We start from the raw sequence: 24424 nt of genomic DNA on the forward strand, positions 1-24424 counted from the left end.
GGTGTGGCGTACAGGTGACGCTCATTAGCACTTGTGGCACTGCTCCGTTCCCACGGCTCTCTGCCCCGCCCTGCTTGCCACATTGATTTTGCAATAACCTAAAACCAAGCAATCATGATTGAGATGTACTAAAATAGAACTTGTTTCCTAACCTACAGCTTTATTTGACGGTGTATTGCTTAAAAGTAACAATCACTGAAGCATATCACTGACTCATATGCTCCCAAATAACCACACCCAACTTCAGCCTGGAGGCTTTTTCTACATTCAGTTTCCATGAACATTTTACCTACATTGGTAGGTTGAGTAAGTAGTTCTCTTTTTTTTTCTTTAACCAGATAACACAGCAGACCGCAAATAATGCACTTTTATTCCACATGCCTGCATTCACTCAGGGAAGTGAAGGAAGGAAGGGGGTTTTCAGACATTACACACTTTTTACCATGTCACAACAAGCCCTAGCACTGCTTGCTGTGACAACAAAAAGAAAACTCCAACCGCAAAGACCTTTGAACCAGAAAATGAACTTGAACTTTTTGCCCAAATCTTATGCACAAAACTCACCATCCCAAAGCAAGGGTTTGTGGGTAGTTGACAAGTGATTGCTAGGGTGTTTTGGTGGGCAGCTGCTAAGGTGTTATGTGTGTTATTAGCATGTTACTAAGATTCTGTGTGTTATTAGCATGTTACTAAGATGTTCTGAGTTTTGTACTAGTTGTAGGTGAAAAATGATATGTGAGACAAGTAGCATGTCCGAATTTATGGTTTATATTAAACAGTTGACGAAAACTACCCAGATGACTCATTACTTCCGGTGAGATTTTGACGTGCACGTCCAATGGAAAAATTGACTAACCATGAGGCCATGGGAGAGAAGCTGAATGGCAGTGAAGTGACACAACTGCTGCTGGTATAGGTCATAAGATAATGACAACATGACAAATGTAGGACGTCCAGATGTCATTTATAATACACACATTCTTATTAGATAGAATATGCTTTTCAATGAATAAGAAGTTTATTCCTCATCGAATGAAGTATCTAGTCAAAGAATATGTGATTTTGGGGGCACTTTAAGTGATTGCTACTGCTAGCATATTGCTAATGTGTATTTGAGTGGTTGTTAGCATGTTGCTAATGTGTTTTGAGTGTCCAGACACGTCGACACATCTGCCATCTTAGAACGGTCAACATTTCAGATGCTGTTGTAACTCACATTAGCCTGGGAAAACCCAGACAATTTCCGGCAAATTTAGATTTGCTCTGAAAGTTAGTCTGGCAAAGAGCTCATTCAAGCCCATTTCCAATCCGTCGAAATCGAGGCACCAATCAGAAACGTTGGGGCGGGCTTTACACGATGACGACAGCGCTGGGATTTTGAAGCAGATTTTGTAGCCTACATTACAAAGATGGATGCCGCCGTCGATAATCACTCGTTCGAATCAGCTATCGCGTCTGTTTTAAGCGATTTGAACGTTTCCTTTTTGTTAAAAACCGAGCAAAGAACAACACTCGGAGATTCTCCGCCGCTCTGCATACGTCATCTCCTTCATCGCTCTGATTGGGTTTAGGTCTATCCGCGACGTCCGTTGGTGACGCCCCTCTGGAAATGATTTGTCTATGACGCTTTGCCAGACCATAACTCAGTTACAACTGAGAATGGTCTGGTTTTAACCAGGCTAAACTCACATTAAAAATAAATGAGTTTTCCAAGATGGCACAACATTAAGGAGTCTCTGGTTGTAAAAAACACATATTTCAGATTCTTGAAGTGGGACAGGTGAAAATGTGTTAGTTTAGCTAAATCATCTGCTGAAGTCGCATAGGCTATACAGTAATTAGGTAGCAGACGCACAGTCAACTTGCTGTAGGCGGACCGACCTTGACAGTCCCAAAACATTTGAACAATCTTTGTAAAACTAATCTAAATGCTATCCTTATTGTGTATGTGAATGTTTCAAAGAAGACAAAGCAACATGTCGAAATGTAAAACTTTACTGTGGTGCTGTAATTGCAACAATCATTAACAAACAGTGAGCCATTCGTTTCATTCAGGCAAGATAACTGTACTGAGTGCTCTGTAAAAAAAAGGAAAAGGCAAATGAAAAATGATTTCTAAATTTCAATGGGTTGAACTATGGCTCAAGAGCACAAGCATCATTCAAGCACAAATTTCCTATATGAATCCTGCATTGGAAGCTTTGTACTTTGACCTTAACAGTTCCCCACTAAGGGGTCAATTCACAACACAATAAAAACCTCGAGTAGAGAAAGCAATATGATGCTCTACTGGACTTGCTCCCAGAAAACCTGAATGAACGTGTTCTTAAAAACAGTATGATGACATACAAAACAAATCAAGTGAAATGATCAAATAAATACATTCTCAATTTCAAATGTTTCAAACAAATATATACACTTTCGATTCCCCAGTCACGCCTTCGCTATCGAACGTATCACACTTCATCGGAGCAACATCAATGAACCGGCACTTCCCAGAAGGCCTCGCGTGTCTCTATTGGGACTGACCAAGCCAATGCCTAACAAACAGTCATGCATATGAATGTCTTAGGGTGTGTGTTCACGTGTTTGGCTCGAATAAAACGAACCCTGGTGCGATTGCTCTGTTAGTGCGGTTCATTTGAATAAGTGTGAACGCTGCCATCCGAACCCTGGTGTACCAAACCACTGAAAAGATGGGTCTTGGTTCACTTCCAAACAAACTTTGTTGTGGTTCGACCAGTCTGTATTGCGTTCATATTTCAAAGACATGTAAACGAACCAAAAACAGGAAGATGAGACCCTAAAAAGGACAGAAAGCTCAAGCATATGCCAACCAATCAGGTTGTATCCCTATGCCTTTAGGTTCGGTGTCAAAATGCCAATCTGAACGCTAGTCCGGACCAAGCGAACCGAACTACAAGTGTGAACCCACCCTCAGTCTTACGGCTGATTGTTCGTTCTGTTATCATAGTGCTAGCGTCAATTCTTCATCTAAATCTACACTACGCATTTGGTGTCGGAGCATTGTTTTCCATTGTGTAGTGTACAATCAAGTTTGTAAACATGTACTCTTCTTTGTATTGTTCTATACAGAAACACTGTTTTGGTAAAATAATAAAATGAGCAAATTTGTGTGGTTGAAAGCATAGAGAAATCGCACTGGCGGCCTTCACTGACTTTTCTTTTGTTTGTTTTTTCCCCCTTTTTGGCATCGGTATTAAGGCCCGGTGTATAAATGGAAGAGGAGTTTGCCGGTAACGCACACACAGACAAAAACCCATTCAACTGCATTCAAATGTGACACAAATGGATGACCAATATTGCCAAGAAACAGTGCGTAGGGAAGAGGGAACTCATCAATAAACAAGAATGGCAGTACAGTATCTTACATCCACTGTTAAATGATTATCTGTCATATGAATTAAAACAAGAGTCTCTTTCTCTCTAATTGAAGTGCTTAGTGCTTGATGGTGGGCTACGGTTGGTAGCAACATCACGGTGGGGCATTCAAGGGGCTGTGTGATGGTGATAGTTTGGCTGTGTTTATTGCTAGGCAACGATTGCTAGGCGATGGTCGCTAGGTGACGGCATCTCAAGTGAAGACGTAGTTGATGAGTAGCTGAAAGAGCAACAGCATGCAGAGGATGAGACAGTGGCGGCCGCTCAAGGACTTGCTCTCCTCCTCCGTCTTGTGTCGCGCTATCTGACGACCCAATGCACTCAGGTTTCTGAAGAAACAGGGATCAGTGTTAGAAATATACAGTATAGCACTGACTACAGTATTTCAAAGGGTGTACTTGCCTCTGTATGTCTTGCTGTGTTTTCTGTATAGCTGCTACTGAGGCCTCTATGAGAGCGATGTCCTTCACTTCTTTAGTACATCTTCCACACTGGCTCAGAAAGCCTGATGAAGTCAAGACGAGACACATAAAGCAATCTGAAGTCTTCAGTTCTTTTTTCAAGCATTGAATTGTATTTGATAATAAATAGACATTTTTAAATAAATATATATTTTTTTAATTATAATTCTTTTTTTGATAAATTATTTGTTTAATATATTTTTGTGTAATTTGTTTCATATAATTAGATATTATTTTCCCCCATATATATACATCTATATATATATATATTTTTTAATAATACATATTTTTTTGTTCTTTAATAATGTCTTTGTTTTAGAATAAATTATTTATTTATATATATTTTTGGTTTATAGTATAAATTTTTGTTTACTATAATTATATATTCATAATTAAATATTTTTTATATATATATATTTATATTATTTCACAATACATATTTTCTTTGTTTTATAATAAATATTTAATTTAGTTTTTTATTAATAAATAATAAATCTTAATTTTAAATAATCAATTATTTGTTTTATATATTTTTGTTTTATATTTATTTTTGTTTAATTACATATTCAAAATTAAATATTTTTTATTCCTATTTTTTTGTATATAATTGATCTAATAATAATAATAATTGATTTGTTTATTTAGTTTTTTGTTTTGTAGTATTTATTTTTGTTCAGTATAATTTTATATTAATAATTACATATTATATATATGTACACATTTTATTTTATAATATATTCTTTATTTTTATAATACTTTTTCATTTCATAATAAAAAAAGTTATAATTTTATAATACACATGTATTTATATTTGGGATATTTTATAATTTTTTTTTTTTTTTTATATTAATTTTGTTAATTTTATTTCGTAATAAAAATAAATATATTTATATAAATATTATATTTAAATCGATTCTTTTTCCATTTTATTTACATGTTTATCTTGTATAATCACTTAAATATAAAAGCGTTCTCAAGCTTTTTGGATTTAATCAGTTTTCTGTTTTACTTCATGTTCTTTTTATCTTGTTGTTGTTATTTGTTTGTTTTCTTAAATGGTCAAATAGTGTATACGTATTTTATACAGGCGTTTAAAAGTTGCGTCCAAATTATATTTGTAAGTGCAACTAGTTTACTCTAATATACAGCAAAAGAAGTCAATCATTAGTCCTTTATATATCCTAGTGGATCTGAGAAACGACTTCCAAATCGGACGTCTTTGTAATAGTCAATAGTCAGACTCACAAACTATTTGAATTGCCGCAAGCACAGTTTATTCACCTCTTAACTATCAGAGTACAAACACCTCTGTTTGCTTATGGTGTGTGTGAGTCTGCCGGGACGATGACTTGCCTTCGTTGTCGGATGACTCGTGGTTGGGCTCTGGTGTGGTGCTGCTGCTCTCTGTGTTCTGACTGCAGCTGGACGGCTGGCTGCTAGACTTCCTGTGTTTGCCATTCACCCGCAGCTGAGAAACACACACACACACACACACCTGTCGAGTCAAACACACCCTGAAGGGCCATCGGCTCACCTAAAGGAGCCCAGGAAGAATCCCTCTTCAGAAAACACTAGCTTTCCCGTGTGACTCACCTTCTTCTGTCCAGCCCAGTTCTGGCTGTAGGAGAAACTGTTGCGTTGACGCTGGGATTTCTCTTTCGTCTGGATGATGCCTTCTTTCTCAAACTGTACCAGGCAGAGCTCCGGATCCCACGGCTTAGTGCTGAGAAAGCAATCGTAATGAGGAGATTATCAATTATGGAAATGCTGCCAAATTTGGGGACCATTTGTAACCAATGGAAATTAGGGTATCAGTTAATGTAGCTTTAAATCACATTATTTTTCTGTAGCGTTCACATTAATAAGTGGCTCATCGTGAACATACTCGGCATATTTGTAGTGCCACTCATTAGTGTCAGTATTGAGAGTGAAGAGCCGTGGGTTCCAGGGTTTCTCGCTCCTCTCTCGGGCTTCCTGTCGCTGAGCCTCTTCCAGAACAAACTTCTCCTGGGTGGCGCTGTTCTGGTCTTTATCGGTGATCGCTCGGGTCACGTGCTGCCACAGCCTGCAGGGAAATACACCAAACATCTTACACTAGAAGCTCGACGTCTAATAAAAGCCATTATTGGTTAGTCACAACACATTTTTCACAGCGCTTTGATGTGGCAGTAACATAACCAGAACGTTTAGGTCATTTTGATTGACACATTCTTTGATTGACACATTCTTTGATTGACACATTCTTTGGTGATTTAGAGGTCAAGATTCAGAAGATCTAGGAAGTGATTTTGTAGATTTTATCAACGGGTCAAGGTTTGGCTGGTTAGCATGAACTGTTAGCTTCTGCTGGTGGATGCAGTAACTACACCATCTGGGTAAAAACAACAAAAAAGCATTTTTCTCCATTGGCAGCCATGGAAATGACTACATTCTTGCAAGCAAAATATAAATGGCTAATATTTCATTTCATTACTGTACATGTTTTAGCTGAGCTTGAGTTTGTTGAAGGCTCTTGAAGTGAAATAGATTCATTGCTTTTATTTCTTAACAAAAATCGCAAAGAAATATAAAAATAAAATAAAAATATAAAATGCCTATATATTTTTGTTATAAATTTATAAATCATCATATATTTGTATACATTAAAGTGAACAAAAACAATAAAGCAAATAATAAAACAAATACATCTATAAAAAAACAATGGTAAAGCTTTATTTTAGTCCTTGTTACACGTCACATGTAGTTACTGTAGTACTAACTATAAATTATGCATAATTACATGCTAATTAACTAACATGTAGTTAATTATTATTACACAGTACTTAAATGCATAATTACACTGTAACAAGGATACCTTAAAATAAAGTTTATATATATGTAGTGTACATTTTTTGTGTATATATATATATATATATTGTTTTGGTGAAACTTTATTTTAAGCTATCCATGTTACAGTGTAATTAAATATTTTTATTTGTTTATTGTATTTTAATTCATATTTATATATATATATATATATATATATATATATATATATATAAATATTAATTAAAATAAAATAAACAAATAAAAATATTTAATTTTATATAGTAATATATTATATTCTATAATATATATACAGTATATATATATATTATTTATAATAATTATTTATATATATATATATATATATATATATATAATATAATAATTATTTATAATAATAATAAAATATATTTGTATACAAATGATAATTATTAATATAAACTTATATACATACAAAAAATAAAAACAAATAAATCAGCTTAAACAATGGAGAAATATCTAGTAAATAACAAATAAAATAGCATATAGACAATCCATTTTGCAGCCCTTTCTTTCCCTGTTGTCTGTTTCTGAACGAGTGTTTGTGTACCTCTGAGACTCGAACGCCTCCTGCTGGTCCATCTGCACCACCTGTCTCTTCAGCCTCTGTCTGCGGATGTCTGGCCCGGGGTTCCACAGCACCTCCTGCTGGCCCGTCTTCTTCTCCATCAGATGCACTTTACCATCCTGGGGGAAGATGTGGATTCAAACACGCCTGTGAGATCATGTGCTGTCAGACATTGTGATAAGCAATGTTGTAGCCTGTACATTTTTACCTAATTTTCACCCTAGGGATCAATAAAGTTCTGTCTTATCTTCTCTTATATTTGAAGAGACACCTGGAGGATTAAGTTTAAGCCACAATCCTTTCAATGCACATAGAGGATCTGTGTGTTTATTATTGTACAATTTTGTTCTATCTATCTATCTATCTATCTATCTATCTATCTATCTATCTATCTATCTATCTATCTATCTATCTATCTATCTATCTATCTATCTATCTATCTATCTATCCATCCATCCATCTTCCCGTAAGCCTATCTCCATCCATCCATCCAGCCATCCATCTTCCTGTAAGCCTATCTCCATCCATCCATCCATCTTCCCGTAAGCCTATCTCAAACCATCCATCTTCCCGTAAGCCTATATCCATCCATCCATCCATCCATCCATCCATCCATCTTCCTGTAAGCCTATATCCATCCATCCATCCATCCATCCATCCATCCATCCATCTTCCTGTAAGCCTATCTCCATCCATCTTCCCGTAAGCCTATATCCATCCATCCATCTATTTATCCATCTTCCTGTAAGCCTATCTCCATCCATCTTCCTGTAAGCCTATATCCATCCATCCATCCATCCATCTTCCTGTAAGCCTATATCCATCCATCCATCCATCCATCCATCCATCTTCCTGTAAGCCTATATCCATCCATCCATCCATCCATCCATCTTCCTGTAAGCCTATATCCATCCATCCATCCATCCATCCATCCATCCATCCATCCATCCATCTTCCTGTAAGCCTATATCCATCCATCCATCCATCCATCCATCTTCCTGTAAGCCTATATCCATCCATCCATCCATCCATCCATCTTCCTGTAAGCCTATTGTTGCATTTATCAGAATATCATTATATCCTGAGGAGCTATCACGAACAATAACACACTGAGACCGAGTATGCTTCGAACTGACTTCTTTTACTGTTTCAATGTTCAAGGGACACATGGCTACACAGCGCCATCTGCAGCATAAGAAAACAACTGCACAATAACCCAGTTACCAACACTAAATACATAACATTTCCTCCCAACTTAAATCAAGGGTTGTCAAACACAACAAAGGGAATATTTGTTTTCTTGAATTCAACTTTGACCACTCCTTAGTGAACACATCTTACTCTTCATGCATCTATCCCCTTTTATATATATTAGAATGCTTGATAACGGTCAGGTGGTCTAGTGAGACGGGTAGGATAACGCTTAATAGTCTCTCCAGTTTGTACAGTCCCTGGGGGTGATTGGTCAATGTTGCCTGACCCTGGTGTGTCAATCATCACCTCCACAAGATTGTCAGTCTTTTCCCCGATGTTCTCCTGAAGCGGAGATGCCTGCCAATTATCAGGACCAGCAGGAACTTCTGGTTCCATCTGGGTTTCAGAGGATTCAGTCCCTTGTTTCAGTAATTGATCTACATGACGTTTCCAGATTCCAGAAGCACCCACGTTGACAACGTAGGAGACAGGTCACGTTTTGGACATCACCACTCCAGGTATCCATTTTCCCCCCTTTCTATAGTCACGAGCAACAACGGACTCTCCAGCACGAAATTCTCTGAACTTAGAGTGTTTTTGGCGTCGGAACTGCTGGGCATCCTGGGACTGACTCACTGTTTTGGCGAGACTAGGCTTTAGAAGATCCAGCCGGGTTCTTAGTTTGCGATTGAGGAAAAGCATCGCAGGTGACTCCTTTGTGGTAGCATGCGGAGTGTTTCTGTATGTTAACATGAATCCATCAAGTCTCTGTTGGATTGAAGCTGACCCTTTTGAAGCTTTTAGAGCATGTTTGAATGTTTGGACAAAACGTTCAGCTTGCCCATTGCTCGAGGGGTGATTTGGGGCAGATCGAATATGTTGCACCCCATTTGCCTTCAGGAAAAGTGAAAACTCCTCAGCACAAAACTGGGGACCGTTGTCACTGACAATGACATTAGGAACGCCATAATGACTGAAAAGTCCTCGTAAGACCTGAATGGTTTTGCTGGTGGTAGTACTATCCATAATCGACACTTCCGGCCATTTGGAGTGCGCATCCACTACAATGAAGTACATATGGCCTTCAAAAGGACCGGCAAAATCCACATGTATCCTCTCCCACGGATGAGCTGGCCAAACCCATGGGTGAAGTGGCGCAGGACAGGGGGCATTTTGGATACGCTGACACGACTGGCATGCTTTGGACTGAGATTCTATCTGTCCATCAATACCCGGCCACCAAACATAGCTACGGGCCAGAAGTTTCATCCTTACCACCCCAGGATGGCCCAAATGCAGATCAGCTAACACCCGGTTGCGAAGCTTGATTGGTACCACGACACGACTTCCCCACATTAAACATCCTTGAACAACTGTGAGCTCATTGCGACGTGTCACCAAAGGTAGCAAGCCTTGAGGTACCTCTTTAAATTTTGGGAACCGTCCAGTTGAAACCATGCCCAGCACAGGTGACAAAATGGGATCCTTTAGGGTGTCCCGTCTAATTTCAGCACTACTGACAGGCAGGGTGGCTATCTGGGCAGCATAGAACACATCCACCGTGTCCGTTTTCTCGGCGTGTGTCACCGGTAATGGCAGCCACGACAGTCCGTCTGCATTGGCATGTAAGGCTGCTTTCTTATACTCAAGGACATAGTCATGGGCGGCTAATATCAGAGCCCATCGTTGCATTCTAGCTGCTGCCATGGGTGGAATGCTCTTGTTGGGACTGAGAATAGCCGTTAGAGGTTGATGATCCGTAAAGAGGGTAAACCTTCTTCCGTATAAGTACTGATGGAATTTGCGAATTCCAAAAATTATACTCAGGGCCTCACGCTCCATCTGAGCATAATTTTGCTCCGCTTTACTGAGTGTCCTGGATGCAAAAGCAATTGGCTTTTCCTCCCCATCGGGGCACACATGTGATATGACTGCCCCCACCCCATATGGGGAAGCATCACAGGCGAGACGAATGGGTAATTCTGGGTCATAGTGTGTGAGTACAGCTGGTGAAGTAAGGAGATCCTTCACTTTCTGAAATGATTGTTCACATGCCACGCTCCAGCACCATTTCTTTTCCTTACATAAAAGAGCATTGAGGGGGTTCAAAACAGATGTCAGATTTGGAATGAAACGGCCATAGTAGTTGATCATCCCAAGAAAAGAGCGTAATTGACTTACATTGGTCGGCGCAGGTGCTTCCATTATGGCTTTGATCTTTTCTGGCGATTTGTGTAATCCAGCTGCGTCGATGTAGTGACCCAGATACTCCAGTGACTGTCTGAAAAATTCACATTTTTCACGCTGCAATCTCAGACCATATTCCTCCAATCTGGTGAGTACTTGGTCTAATGTCTTGAGGTGTTCCACATTATTTCGTCCTGTTATCAGTATGTCATCAAGATAGCAGTGAGTGTTTGGAATTCCCAATAGAATTTGATCCATTGCTTTCTGAAATAATGCCGGAGCTGGGGCAATCCCGAAGGGTAAGCGGTTATAGCAGAATAGCCCTTTTTGAGTGGATATGGTGAGTAGTTTTCTTGACTCATGTGCCACTGGCATCTGCAAGTAAGCGCTTGACAAGTCCAACTTACTGAATAATTGACCACCAGCCAGAGATGCAAAAAGATCTTCTATGCGTGGGATTGGGTAGTGATCCACACAAATGGCTGGGTTGAGTGTAACTTTAAAATCACCACACAGTCTCACTGAGCCATCTTTTTTTATAACTGGTACCACTGGTGTGGCCCACTCACTGTACTGCATTGGTGAAATCACTCTCTGTTAGACGTGTCAATTCAGCCTCCACTTTTGGTCGAATTGCATAAGGTACTACCCGTGGCTGGAAGAATTTTGGAGTATGGTCAGGCTTGAGTGTAATTTTTGCCTCAATTCCTTTCATGGTGCCTAGGTCTTTTCCAAAAACTTGGGAGTGTCGTTTTAACACAGTCTCCATAGTGTCTGTGGCTCCATGCTTGACTGTTTTTATGTCTTGCCAATTTAGTTTTATAGCTCTCAGCCATTCTCTCCCAAATAATGGTGGTGCATCACTGTTAACAACATACAAAGGCAATTTTGCCAGCTGATTGTTCAACTTAACTTAAAAATAACGACTTTATTCGACTATTCCATTGCTTCCTTGTGGGCCTGAGACGAGAGTTCAAGAGATTTCCAGGACGCATGCGCGAGAACTGACCTTCTTCTTCTACTACACAGCGCTCGTCTTACAAGCAGAGGAAGACGCGCGCTGTACATAGTAGTAGAAGAAGAAGGTCAGTTCTCGCGCATGCGTCCTGGAAATCTCTTGAACTCTCGTCTCAGGCCCACAAGGAAGCAATGGAATAGTCGAATAAAGTCGTTATTTTTGTTTTTTTTCCGCACGTCCAGTTTCAACAGCTCATACAGACTTTAGAAGGATCCCAGCGTCGGAAACAAGCGGATAGTTTATTTTAACGGTGTCCTGGATCGTGTCGGAGGATTATATGCTTTGTAAACAGTTTAATGGAGAGTTTGCAAAGAAGCTTTTTTTTTTAAAGATGAAGATCCAACTGTATTGGATCTGACAGCAGCGGCAAAACCGTAAGTGATTTGATAATGCTTAGTCTTAACATTTTAAGTGAACCTCAAGGAACATTAAAATAATAAAAAAAATCCATGCCATGACCCCTTTAAAATGTATTATTTCAAATATTTTAAAAGAATTGAGGAAATGTTGGTGATGTGGACTTTTCTTTTATGTATCCGAAAATTCTCCTACCCAGTGGCCATCTACTGTAGCCAGAACGTCTTCCCCCATGCGTATCTTTCCAGAAATCTGGTTAACGTTGCACGAGCTGCCAAGAAAAGGCTGGGACAGAGAGAAAGACAACAGTTGTAAGATTATGATGAAAGAAAATAAATGAAGTGTCATTGGTGAGGTTTGGAACTCCAGAATACCTTCAATTTGAATTCAAGTTCTGTATAACATTGTGTTTTTTCACACTCAATTGTGATTTTCCCACCAAGCTCCAAAGTCATTGTACCATACAGAATACCTGTAAGAAATTCACAGTTTCTGTTTATTAATGTTTCATGAAAACATTAAAAGTTTTCTCATTATTCACTCACCTTAAAATCATTCCAAAAAAGAACTAAAATATTATAATATGGTTTTGGAATAAAATGATGGTGAGTAAATAATGATACAATTATTTATTTATTTTTTAGTTACGATTACAAAAAAATATATTCCTTTAAGCCATAGTTCAAAATTCAGCATGGTTTAATTATGAAATTTAGATTCAGATTGAAGTCCATCACCTTTACAGTGAGCGTATGGCATTGTGATGATGTACTCTTCATCTCGGGGCAAAAACAAGAGCCTGGCCTTTCCATCTAGTATCGCAGACAGCGAGTTCCCTTTAAGAAATGACACTGAGGTTATAACCAGTATCAAACAAGAGAAGCACAAAGGTTGTGTGTTGAAATCTCTGTATGCCTGTATTTGAACTTCAGCATGAAATTTACATACCATAAAATTTGGATTTGGCCAGAATGCTTCCACTAATGCAGAATCCATCTTTCTTATTGCTGATATAGAAGGCTGAAACAGGAGGGTGATGAGAAACCTGAAAGTTCAAAAGTGAACTGCTTATCAGACGAGCTTATCGGTTTCCATTGCCAACAGAGATTGTAGTCATGTTTACAATATTTGCACAGCAAGACAAATGTCCTAGCAATACCGTTCACTACATTAAGATTCACTAGATAGTGTCCAAATACTCGTTTTAATATCAGTATATAGTTTTAAAATGCCACTTGGATTGATACTTTGTATTTAAAGGGATAGTTCACCCAAATATGAAAATTCTGTCATTAATTACTCGCCCTCACGTCATTCCAAACCTGTAAGACTTCCGTTCATCTTCAGAACACAAGTGAATACTTTTTAATGAAATCTGAGCGATTTCTGTCCCTCCATTGACAGTTCAGGCATCTACAATTTTGACGCTTTAAAAAGTTCATATAAAGATCATAAAACGAATCCATATGAATTGAGCAGTTTATTTTCTGAAGAGACTTGATCGTTTTATATGATGAACAAATGGAAGCTCAATAATGCTTGCTTGACGTGAGATAACCAATGAGGTCCATTCTCGTGTTACGCAGCACGTTTTAGCTTTTGTAAGAACCAATGAGGTTCATTCTCGTGTTACGCAGCACGTTTGAGCTTCAGCGAGAACCAATGAGGTTCATTCTCGTGTTACGCAGTACGTTTGAGCTTCAGCGAGAACCAATGAGGTTCATTCTCGTGTTACGCAGCACGTTTTAGCTTTTGTAAGAACCAATGAGGTTCATTCTCGTGTTACGCAGCACGTTTGAGCTTCAGCGAGAACCAATAAGGTTCATTCTCGTGTTACGCAGCACGTTTGAGCTTCAGCGAGAACCAATGGGGTTCATTCTCGTGTTACGCAGCACGTTTGAGCTTCAGCGAGAACCAATGAGGTTCATTCTCGTGTTACGCAGCACGTTTGAGCTTCAGCGAGAACCAATGAGGTTCATTCTAGTGTTACGCAACACGTTTGAGCTTCAGCGAGAACCAATGAGGTTCATTCTCGTGTTACGCAACACGTTTGAGCTTCAGCGAGAACCAATGAGGTTCATTCTCGTGTTACGCAACACGTTTGAGCTTCAGCGAGAACCAATGAGGTTCATTCTCGTGTTACGCAACACGTTTGAGCTTCAGCGAGAACCAATGAGGTTCATTCTCGTGTTACGCAACACGTTTGAGCTTCAGCGAGAACCAATGAGGTTCATTCTCGTGTTACGCAACACGTTTGAGCTTCAGCGAGAACCAATGGGGTTCATTCTCGTGTTACGCAGCACGTTTGAGCTTCAGCGAGAACCAATGAGGTTCATTCTCGTGTTACGCAACACGTTTGAGCTTCAGCGAGAACCAATGAGGTTCATTCTCGTGTTACGCAGCACGTTTGAGCTTCAGCGAGAACCAATGAGGTTCATTCTCGTGTTACGCAGCACGTTTGAGCTTCAGCGAGAACCAATGAGGTTCATTCTCGTTACGCAGCACGTTTGAGCTTCAGCGAGAACCAATGAGGTTTGTTCTCGTGTTACGCAGCACGTTTGAGCTTCAGCGAGAACCAATGAGGTTCATTCTCGTTACGCAGCACGTTTGAGCTTCAGCAAGAACCAATGAGGTTCATTCTCGTGTTACGCAGCACGTTTGAGCTTCAGCAAGAACCAATGAGGTTCATTCTCGTGTTACGCAGCACGTTTGAGCTTCAGCGAGAACCAATGAGGTTCATTCTCGTGTTACGCAGCACGTTTGAGCTTCAGTGAGAACCAATGGGGTTTGTTCTCGCACGTTAAACAAGTACATTTGAGCACTGTTTATGTTCTCTGATCAATGTTAATATGTGAATAATTCAATTTTTTTATCATATAAAGCGCTGGAGTCTCTTCAGAAAATTTGGACTAAACTGCTTGATTCATATGGATTAGTTTTACTATCTCTTTATGAATTTTTTGAAGCGTCAAAGTTGCTTAGCTGTCAATGGAGGGACCGTAAGCTCCCAGATTTCATTAAAAATCTCTTCATTTGTTTTCTGAAGATGAACAAAAGTCTTACGTGTTTGGAACAACATAAGGGTGAGACAACATGATTGATGACAATTTTGGGTGAAATAACCCTTTAATGCAATGTCATTGAGTGTGAGTGTGACAGTCCAAACACTTTTTAAAGCCACATGATTCTAGAGTCTCACCTGTTCTGCTATGTAAAATGTACAGCTGTCTGTTTGTGGATGCAGCCAACAGCATCGAAACATTTCTCCTAGAATAGGGTTGTATGGTTTTTTCAGACCCTGAAAGACATACAAATGAACACCCGTAAGACTTAAAAAAACAAACAAAAACAAACAATTTTTTAGTTAGCAAGGGTGCATTAAATTGACCAAAAGAGACAGTAGGGACAATTATAATTTAACAAATGTTTTCTATTTATAAAAAAAGCATCAAGGTTTCCACACTAAGCAACTTTTTAGCATTGATAATAATACAAATGTTTCTTGAGCAGCAAATCAGCATATTAGAATGATTTCTGAAGGATCATGTGACACTGAAGACTGGAGTAATGATGCTGAAAATTCAGCTTTACCATCACAGGAATAAATTACATTAAAATATATTAAAATAGGACAGTTATTTTAAATTGTAATAATATTTCACAAAATGTTACTGTTTTTAGTTACTATATTTTTCATCAAATTAATGCAGCCTTAGTGAGCATAAGGCACTTTTTTCAAAAACATATTTAAAATATTACCGACCCCAAACTTTTGAACGATATTTTGGTGTTTTCATCCAGTTTCTTTATGAGATATCCCAAAAATGAGCATACAATTCCATGTATGGAAACTGTGAACTGGTTTATGATTCTCAAATCTCAATCCAAAAATTTGCACTTCACCCAACTTGCCTTTGGTTTCTTGTAGAAGCCTGACAGATACCAGCGCAAGACCTGCTTCATCCTGCAGTATGGGCTCTCTTCCGTCACAGCCCTAAAACCAAATTATATATGATGATTATCTCTTCTCCAACAAACCCCGTGAACCTTAACAATGCTAGTTTTAGTAAAATGCGGCTGGCTGCAGTAGTGATGCTAATGAGGTGCTTACTGGGACAGCAGGTCAGCATGGTAATAATAATCTGACAGCTTGTCCAGAAATGAACGCGGCTCCAGGATAAACGTTGGCAAAACCACTTTAGACAGGTCCATCCCTGGCCTCAGCTGCTTCAGGAGAGTCCAAATTAAACCCTTATTCTCATCTGAGACTGTCTCGACCTGGGACGCCTCACCAGCCTGTGATGACAACAGAAAATATATATATTTACACTGAATGCCACTAAGTCGTTTTGGATAAAAGCATCTGCTAAATGCAAAAATGTAAAATGTTAATTCAACTGTTAAAAAAAGATACCCATTGTCTTTAATAGTCTTTGCTATATTTCAGCAGTTTCACTTAAAATGGGCTTCGCAACAAAAGGCGCCTTCACACACCAGAAACACGGGAAATTAACGGGGGCTTAGGGCACAAATGCCACCAAATTTGATAAAAAAGACCTCAAAATTCAAGGTATGGGACAAAAAATTTCCCTGTATGAGTTCTTGATTTTTATATTTATAAGCAATAGGCTACCATACAAGGAAGAGTGCTGTTTTCCCGATTATAAGCATGACTGCAAACACGATATTGATTTGGTTTCAACAGTTAATAAACAAGAGGTTAATTAATACTAGGTGGCCAATTAACCAATTAAAAAGGTATTCGACATTACGCTGTAGCCACCTTGGACCAGCGGTTTGGAAAATGAATAGATGGATGATTCAGCTGCAGGAGCCATCTTCTGGTCAGAATTTGGGAATTTATTTGGCGCACGACTCTCACAGTGCTTTATGGGTATTCTCTAGCTGTTGAGCGTAGATCGGTTGTATGCTCATTATTGCGGTGCATTGTGGGATTGAATGAGTGCACGCAATAACGTCCACTATGGTTTCAGACACCACTACAAATGGTTGTTCCCTCTAATAATGCCCTATTTAAAGTCCCTGTAAAGTCAAAATTAAGTATGTGTTTTGAGTTTGTCACACCACAGAAAAATGTGTTCTTAGTCACCCAGCCAAATTTGAATGATAAAAAAAGCCAGCAAGTACATAAAATAAGCTATCAAAATCTTGAAAAAATGAGCAGTAATAACTGCTCTCAAACGCTGGGGGCGTGTCCACTGGCTGCGCTGAAACCACGCCCACTCGCGGGAAAGCTGCCGTCGACTCGCCACACCCAACTCTACAGGAGTCGGTTCGGCCCCATTCACCAGTAACAGCGGATTATCAGTGAATCCCAGACAGTTATCTCCGACGAAAGTTTATAAAACTATCCCGTGTAAAATGATCACTTACAGAGGCGGGTTTTGGCGGTGATCCTCAGCTCTCCATCAAGGTTGGCTCTTCACAAAATTAATCCACTTCTTCTTGATGTAATCGTTTTTCGGAAATTTAAACAAGGACACCGATCTGTTTTGTAAGTGATCCGGTGATCGCTTCCAGGTAGTACGCATTTCCGTGACGAAGGCATAGCTAGTAGCTAGCAATCTGTAGGCTGTGTTACTAATAATAGTACTGACAGTAACTCGCGATTGAGCGGCAAACTGATGTGAATGTGCTCTATAATATTGTTAGGAGCGGCCAGCCTCAGTGGCCTCAGTGCGTCATCAAGTAGGGGCGTGTCCAGGAGCTCAAGGGCTCCAGTGCGTCATCGAGCCCTGTTTTAGCCCCGCCCAGAAAATCCGGAAAATAGCAATGGTGAAAAACTGTTTAACGGTCTAACTCCACAATTCAGTACTTCACAGTTCACAGTCTTTGTAATATGTTTTAGCAATACATTTCTAACATTTATAATGTGTTTAGAATTTTTTTTTGAAATTGCCTTTACAGGGACTTTAAAGGTATTTTTAAGCTGAAAAATTCTCTTTGTTTTAGCTAGTTTTCATTTACAGGAAAACACAATTTTCAAAAAACACAATCACTGCATATAACCGAAACACAATTAACTTTGTGCTGCTTAGACAAAGCAGTTCATTCAGGCCAAACAGAGACTGTGATAAAGCCATATTAAGTTATCACCTCTCCCATCTCTTCATGGGCTTCTTCGACGAATGCTGTTGCCTGGAGGCACACGTCATCTGATTGGTCCATATCACTTTCCTCAGTCAATCTGCCTCCATTCTCATTGGCTGCATTGTCTGAGTCTTCATGCGTCTCCCTCTCCGATTTGTCAGAGTTGGCGTCGTTCTCCATGTGGTTTTCCAACATGGAGTCATTCAACCTTTAAAAAACACAAACAAATGACCATGTGAGATTTGTTCCGGGTACAATTTGTACATTTTCATTTTATATTTATTTTTAAACGTGCTTAATTATTTATTACTTCATACACTCTTTCATTTGTTCTTTTAATATTAATTGTTTATTCTGCTTCTGCCTTTGAAATTGATGTGTTATGTTCACGCACGTTCAAAGCCTGTCGAGATCAGTTGCCAAAGCAACAAATCACACGACGATCATCTTCATGAGGAATTTGAAGGACAGGGCAGTCACCATGGTCACAAGAGGTTCATTATATGAGCATGAATTCAAAATTCCTGTTTTGTCCTATTTAATGCTTCAGGCAAAACATCTCTAAAGAGAAATATGAGGCATCTGACTAGTAAAAAGGTCTTAGATTAGTAATCTGACCATTAGCAAAACGCATGACATAAAACAATCTCTTTGTGTCCACCACACACAGAGATAAGAGGAAAACCAGCATATGTTCTGCGTCACTGGCTGTCAGCAGGCTAGCAAGCCAAACAAGAAATGTGTCCTTACCTTGCTAAGGATATTTTATTCCTGAAACTCCAAAGATTGGTAAGTCAAAAATACCAAACACAGACACGGTCTCAGTTTACAGTCAAAAGATTTCCCACTATAGTTCCTGTTTCGACTGGTGTTTGCATAGGAAAGCTCCGCAGTAACGTGTTTTCCAAAGCTGTTTTTCCAGCCCCACAGCTTCTCTGATGCATGTACGCGCTTGTACGAGTGTGTTTGTTTGTGCTGATGGTGGTGTTGATTTTACATTCTCCTCATCTCTTCCTGCTCCTCTGCCTTTCACGTAAACCTTTAGGGCAGAGTTGATTGGACGAGAGCTTCAAAGTGGCCAGAAAGAGGCAGGGTTTGGAATAAATGATTGCCAGCTCAAGCATGTCACTGGCAAACAACGTCTACTATTTCTCTTCCTCTCAGGTATGCAAACACTATGTAATTTAAACACACTTTGAATCTTATTTGATTTTTTTGTGGAGAATGTAAAAGAATTATTAATGTTTGGTGATATCTCATGTCATGGTTATATAAGCATGTGTTTCAGCTACTTATTTTAAATGATAGCATTATAGGATTTAAAATATTTGTATTTAAATTGAATGAATAAAGGTATAAAATTAATATAATGAATAATAAAATTGTGTGTAGTGGAAATCAGTCAATCTAATTTATAACACATAACATTTTTCATATGATCACATCATTACTAATTATGTTTGCTAAACCAGACAGACTTACCAACTGTATAGCAACACACTAAAAACCAAATCAAAACCAGATCAGAAAACCAACACACAAAAAACATCTTGGGTTACGACTGTAAACCTTGTTCCCTGAGAAGGGACGACGCTTTGGGGAACGCCGGGATAGCGTCTGAAGCACGTGTGGAACTAGTGTGGTGATGCATCATGACATCAGTTGACGGAGTACACAGAAGCTACAAAGGGAAGCCGGCACATAACAGTGTTAGCATCTAATAGGTCGAAACAAGTTGTTCTCAGGCACTCAGGAGGTGTGTCTCATCACCGTCGTACTGTTACCATCGTAACCAGAGAAGTTCCCTTTCAAGGGAACTCGCGCTGCGTCGATAACGGCACTTTGGGGAAAAAAAAATACCCACTGCGCCACAATGACTAGTGCCTGTCCTGATGTGAAGCTTGTCTGGCACCGTGGAGGGCAGATCCAGGCTGTAATACTTATGAAAGTGTGTGGGAAAGCCCAGCCAGCAGCATTACAGACCTCTTGAAGGGAAACCCCCGATAGCAGGGCTTTGGATGATGCCAGTTCTCTAGTCGAGTGGACTCTTATGAGGAGAGACGAAGGCAGAGTTTACGCCTCATATGCTGAATAAATAGTCTCCACAATCCACCAGCTAATTGTATGCTTAGAGGCAGGGGAACCCTTCTTAAGTGACCCAAAACAAACAAGTAGCTGGTCCGACTTCCTCCAGCACAAGGACCTAAGCACATAGGTCTCCAAAATCCAGACAGGGCATATTAGATGTAGCTTTTCCTGATCAGCCGCCACATCAGCCGCAAGATAACAGACCGTGCCACATTAGATGGAACCTTGGGCACGTAACCTGGCCTAGGGTGAAGAATGGCCTTTAGTCTTCCTGGAGCGAACTCGAGGCTAAAGGGAGCAAAATATAGTGCCTGCAGGTCCCCAACTCTCTTGAGGAACATAATAGCTAGCAGGAAGCCCACTTTGAAAGAGAGAAACTTTTCCGACACCTCATCAGTGGATTCGAAGGGTGCCAGGGATAACCCTTCAAGGACCACTGCCAGGTCCAAAACAGGAACCCTGGCATGGACGACATGCCTCATCCTCCGAGCACCACGAAGGAAACAAACAATTAGTTGGTGCCTCCCCACAGGACCATCGCTTAAAGGCGTGTGGAAGGCAGCTATGGCCGCCACATAGACCTTCAGTGTGGACGAGGAAAGCCCATCAGAGTAATGACTTTGGAGGAACTTCATCACTGAAGCCACTGGGCAGTTAATTGGGTCAAGCTGGTGTTCTCTGCACCATAAAACGAAGATATTCCACTTTAAGGCATAAAGTTTCCTCGTGGAGGGAGCTCTAGAGTTTAAGATGGTCTCGCTTGAGAGACCAGCACTTACGAATTGGTCCCCCTCAGGGGCCAGACCCATAGCTTCCACAGCTCCGGCCGAGGGGTGGTGTATTGAGCCCTCAGCTTGAGATAGAAGGACCCTCCTTATTGAAATCTGCCATGGAGGGCTTGCCAGAAGCAAACCCTGCCTCGACAGGATGTCTGCCCCCACATTTCCGTCCCCGGGAATGAACATTGAGAGTAGTTTGCCATGGGACCACAGGAGAACCAGATATGCCAGTCTGTACAGAGGGCGGACCTCAGGCCCCCCTGCTGATTTATATAAGAGACCACCAACGTATAGTCTTTCAAACTAGAACGTGATGGCCTCTGAGGTCCGGCAGGAAATGTCTCAGAGCCAGAAACACAGACAAAATATTCAGGCAATTGATGTGCCATGAAAGATGATGGTCCCTCAATAGACCTCTGGTGAAGCGGCTCTCCATGACCGCTCCCCAGCCGGTGAAGGATGCGTCCATAGTCATGATTTTCCACTGACACGGCGCTCCCACTGTGGGGGTCTCATGTACAGCAGGCCAAAAGGTATTATGTTAGATGCTGCCGCCAGAAGCCTGAATCTCCTTAGAGAATGATTCAATAACCTGAGATCTATAATGGGTCGCAACCCCCCACCCTTTTTGGGAACTATAAAGTACCGGCTATAGAACCCCGGCTTCCCTTTTGCGAGGAGGAACACAATCTATGGCCTCCTTTGCTAAAAGACCTCCCTCACCCGACCTTGCTCGGGGTTGACAATAGTCAATAATCGTTTTGGATTTGGATCGTGACTCCCAGAATATTTTCCAAAATCGTTCAGCCCTACCCGCCGCCATATATGCCTTGCCCACCAATACAGATGTTGTACGACAGGGTTTGGTGGGCAGCGTCGGAGTCTTAAGGGATGACGCAGCATAGGGTAAGAGATATGCTGCTAATGTCTCTTCAACCCGCGGCATCATCCCATAGCCTTTCTCTTTCGAGCCCAAGATAGAGGAAAAATTATACACAGTAGGGCTCGATAATCTGGATGAGAACGGCTTCTTTCACAGTCTCGACACCTCGACACATCTCGACAATCGGAAAAGAAAGTTAGACTCTGACGTGAAGGCGCTCATCGAGTTTTTTCTTTTGCACTTAATATATATATATATATATATATATATACACACACTGTAATGTGTGGCCAATATCGATATAACTATACATTATATTGTGCGTTATCTGTCGCGCATACTGAAGCATCATCAATAGGCCACGTATGCGCTAAACACCAAATAAACTAACCCTGGAACAGAACCTGTGTGTAATATAGCTATTTGTGAATGTAAACCTTCTGCAAAGTTGCAAAATCGAAAATTGCACGATAAATAAAGTTAAATTTATTGTCTCCCAAAAGAAAGAATCGACTCTGATCCGCCTTTACGAGTTGTTTGTATTTCGAATCCTACTGCGTAATGGTTCTACATCAATAGAAAATACATTTGCATAATACCCACCTATGTTGTACGTTGTCCGCCCGCGAACAACTTGACCAGCCCTCAAACGTCATTTTACTGACGTCATTTTACTGACGACCCTCCAAACTCCCCCATAATGCTGAGGACACCGCTTTACAGGTGACACACACACAGGTGCTAAAGGCTCTGAAGCAGGTCAACCCCCGCAAGGCTGTGGGACCTGACCGAGTGTCACCCAGAGTCCTGAAGGCCTGTGCTGAGCAACTAGCAGGTGTGTACACAGACATTTTTAACCAGTCCCTGTTACAAGAGGTAGTTCCACATCTGTTCAAGTCCAGCATTGTGATACCAGTTCCGAAGAAACCTGACACTGCCACCCTGAATGACTTCAGGCCTGTAGCCCTAACACCAGTTGCCATGAAGTGCCTTGAAAAGCTGATATTAACTCATATAAATTTCTACATCCCAGACACTTTAGATCCAGTACAGTTTGCCTATCGCCCGAATAGATCAGTGGACGATGCAGTGGCCTTTGTTTTACACCACATACTTCAACATCTGGACTGCAATAAAACATATGTCAGGATGCTATTCCTAGACTATAGCTCCGCCTTTAACACCATCCGCCCTGCAAAACTCATTGTGAAGTTAACAGACCTCGGACTGCCGGCCTCTATTTGTAATTGGATTTTGGACTTTCTTTTGAACAGACCGCAGGTGGTAAAGATGGGAGGGTTAACATCAGGAAATATGACAATTAGCAGAGGCACCCCCCAAGGCTGTTGCCTCAGCCCAAAGCTCTATACACTGTACACACATGACTGCGTCTCCACTCAGGACAGCTCACTCGTCATCAAATATGCAGATGACACAACCATTTTGGGCCTTATTAAGAGTGGGGACGAGACAGGGTACAGGGAGCTGGTCAATGACATAATTGACCATGGAGAGGAAAATGACCTGTTCCTCAACATAGACAAGACCAGGGAGCTTGTCATAGATTTTAGGAAGAAAACCCCTCCTCTGCAGCCTCTCACCATCAAGGGTACTGTGGTGGAGAGGGCCGATAGCCATAAATTCCTTGGCCTGCATTTGACATCTAACTTGAGCTGGACTACAAACACTGTTACCACAGTGAAGAAAGCTCAAAAACGCCTTTATTTTATCAGGCTTTTAAAGAAGGCTGGGCTTGGGGTGTGCTCTCTTACTCATGCCTATAGAGGACTCATAGAGAGTGTCTTGACATATGGCATCATCGTGTGGTTTGGAAATGCTACACAGGCAGAGAAGAAGTCTCTCCAAAGAATTATAAAGACTGCAGAGAGAATCATTGTGACTAACCTCCCACCCATAACAACACTGCATATAGAGCGCTGTAAGAAGAAAGCTCAGTCTATACTTAGTGACATTCATCATCCAGCGCATTCACTATTGAGGCCCAGATACAAATCCTATAGCCTGAGACATACAAGAGCGGACAGTATCATCACACACAGAACACGTTTTTATAACAGCTTTTATCCAGCAGCAGTGAGACTAATGGCAAATTCACATAAATAGGGGATATTTAGTATAAATGGCTAGTAAGCACTGGTGCACTTTCTTTCTTGACTCTAAGGGTGATGCAGTACAATTCCTATGTATGTGTACAAATTCTTTTGTGCCTTACAAATGGCAAATAAAACTTTGATTGATTGATTGACTGCTTCTTAAATCTCGGAAATCAACGCGGGATTCACAAAATGTTTGCTCTTGGAAGATGGGTCAGTACCCAGTTTATTTGGACCAGCTTGCTCCTCAGAATCACAACCTGTAAGCATGAATAATTATCTGCATAACTAACCGCCTAACTCACGTTAATACTGTGCTGTTGGCCACTATTACCTAAAACGGTCTATTAATGCAGATTGTCTGTCGTTCTTACTACTTTGTGTAAAGATAAACGATGGAGCAAGATTTGTTTTACAA

At 40.4% G+C, this 24424-nt stretch overlaps 1 protein-coding gene across 1 annotated transcript in view; it reads right to left on the minus strand.

Annotated features, from left to right (window-relative positions):
• Positions 1-3292: 3292 nt before the first annotated feature.
• osbpl5 (oxysterol binding protein-like 5) overlaps positions 3293-24424 on the minus strand; it is a 63700-nt gene continuing 42568 nt past the window's right edge. The window contains exons 9-22 of the mRNA XM_056252122.1: positions 18149-18350; positions 16143-16327; positions 15944-16025; positions 15231-15329; positions 12980-13076; positions 12769-12867; positions 12406-12503; positions 12227-12316; positions 7258-7394; positions 5749-5928; positions 5457-5586; positions 5217-5331; positions 3805-3907; positions 3293-3731 (exon numbers count right to left, since the gene is read on the minus strand). Coding sequence (XP_056108097.1) covers positions 3596-3731; positions 3805-3907; positions 5217-5331; positions 5457-5586; positions 5749-5928; positions 7258-7394; positions 12227-12316; positions 12406-12503; positions 12769-12867; positions 12980-13076; positions 15231-15329; positions 15944-16025; positions 16143-16327; positions 18149-18350 — 1753 coding nt within the window. The 3' untranslated portion in view covers positions 3293-3595. The remainder of the gene's footprint in view (positions 3732-3804; positions 3908-5216; positions 5332-5456; positions 5587-5748; positions 5929-7257; positions 7395-12226; positions 12317-12405; positions 12504-12768; positions 12868-12979; positions 13077-15230; positions 15330-15943; positions 16026-16142; positions 16328-18148; positions 18351-24424) is intronic.

The sequence above is a fragment of the Rhinichthys klamathensis genome, unplaced genomic scaffold (assembly GCF_029890125.1).
Source record: "Rhinichthys klamathensis goyatoka isolate OS25496 unplaced genomic scaffold, OSU_Roscu_1.1 h1tg000092l_1, whole genome shotgun sequence".
In the NCBI taxonomy this organism is placed as follows: Eukaryota; Metazoa; Chordata; class Actinopteri; order Cypriniformes; family Leuciscidae; genus Rhinichthys; species Rhinichthys klamathensis.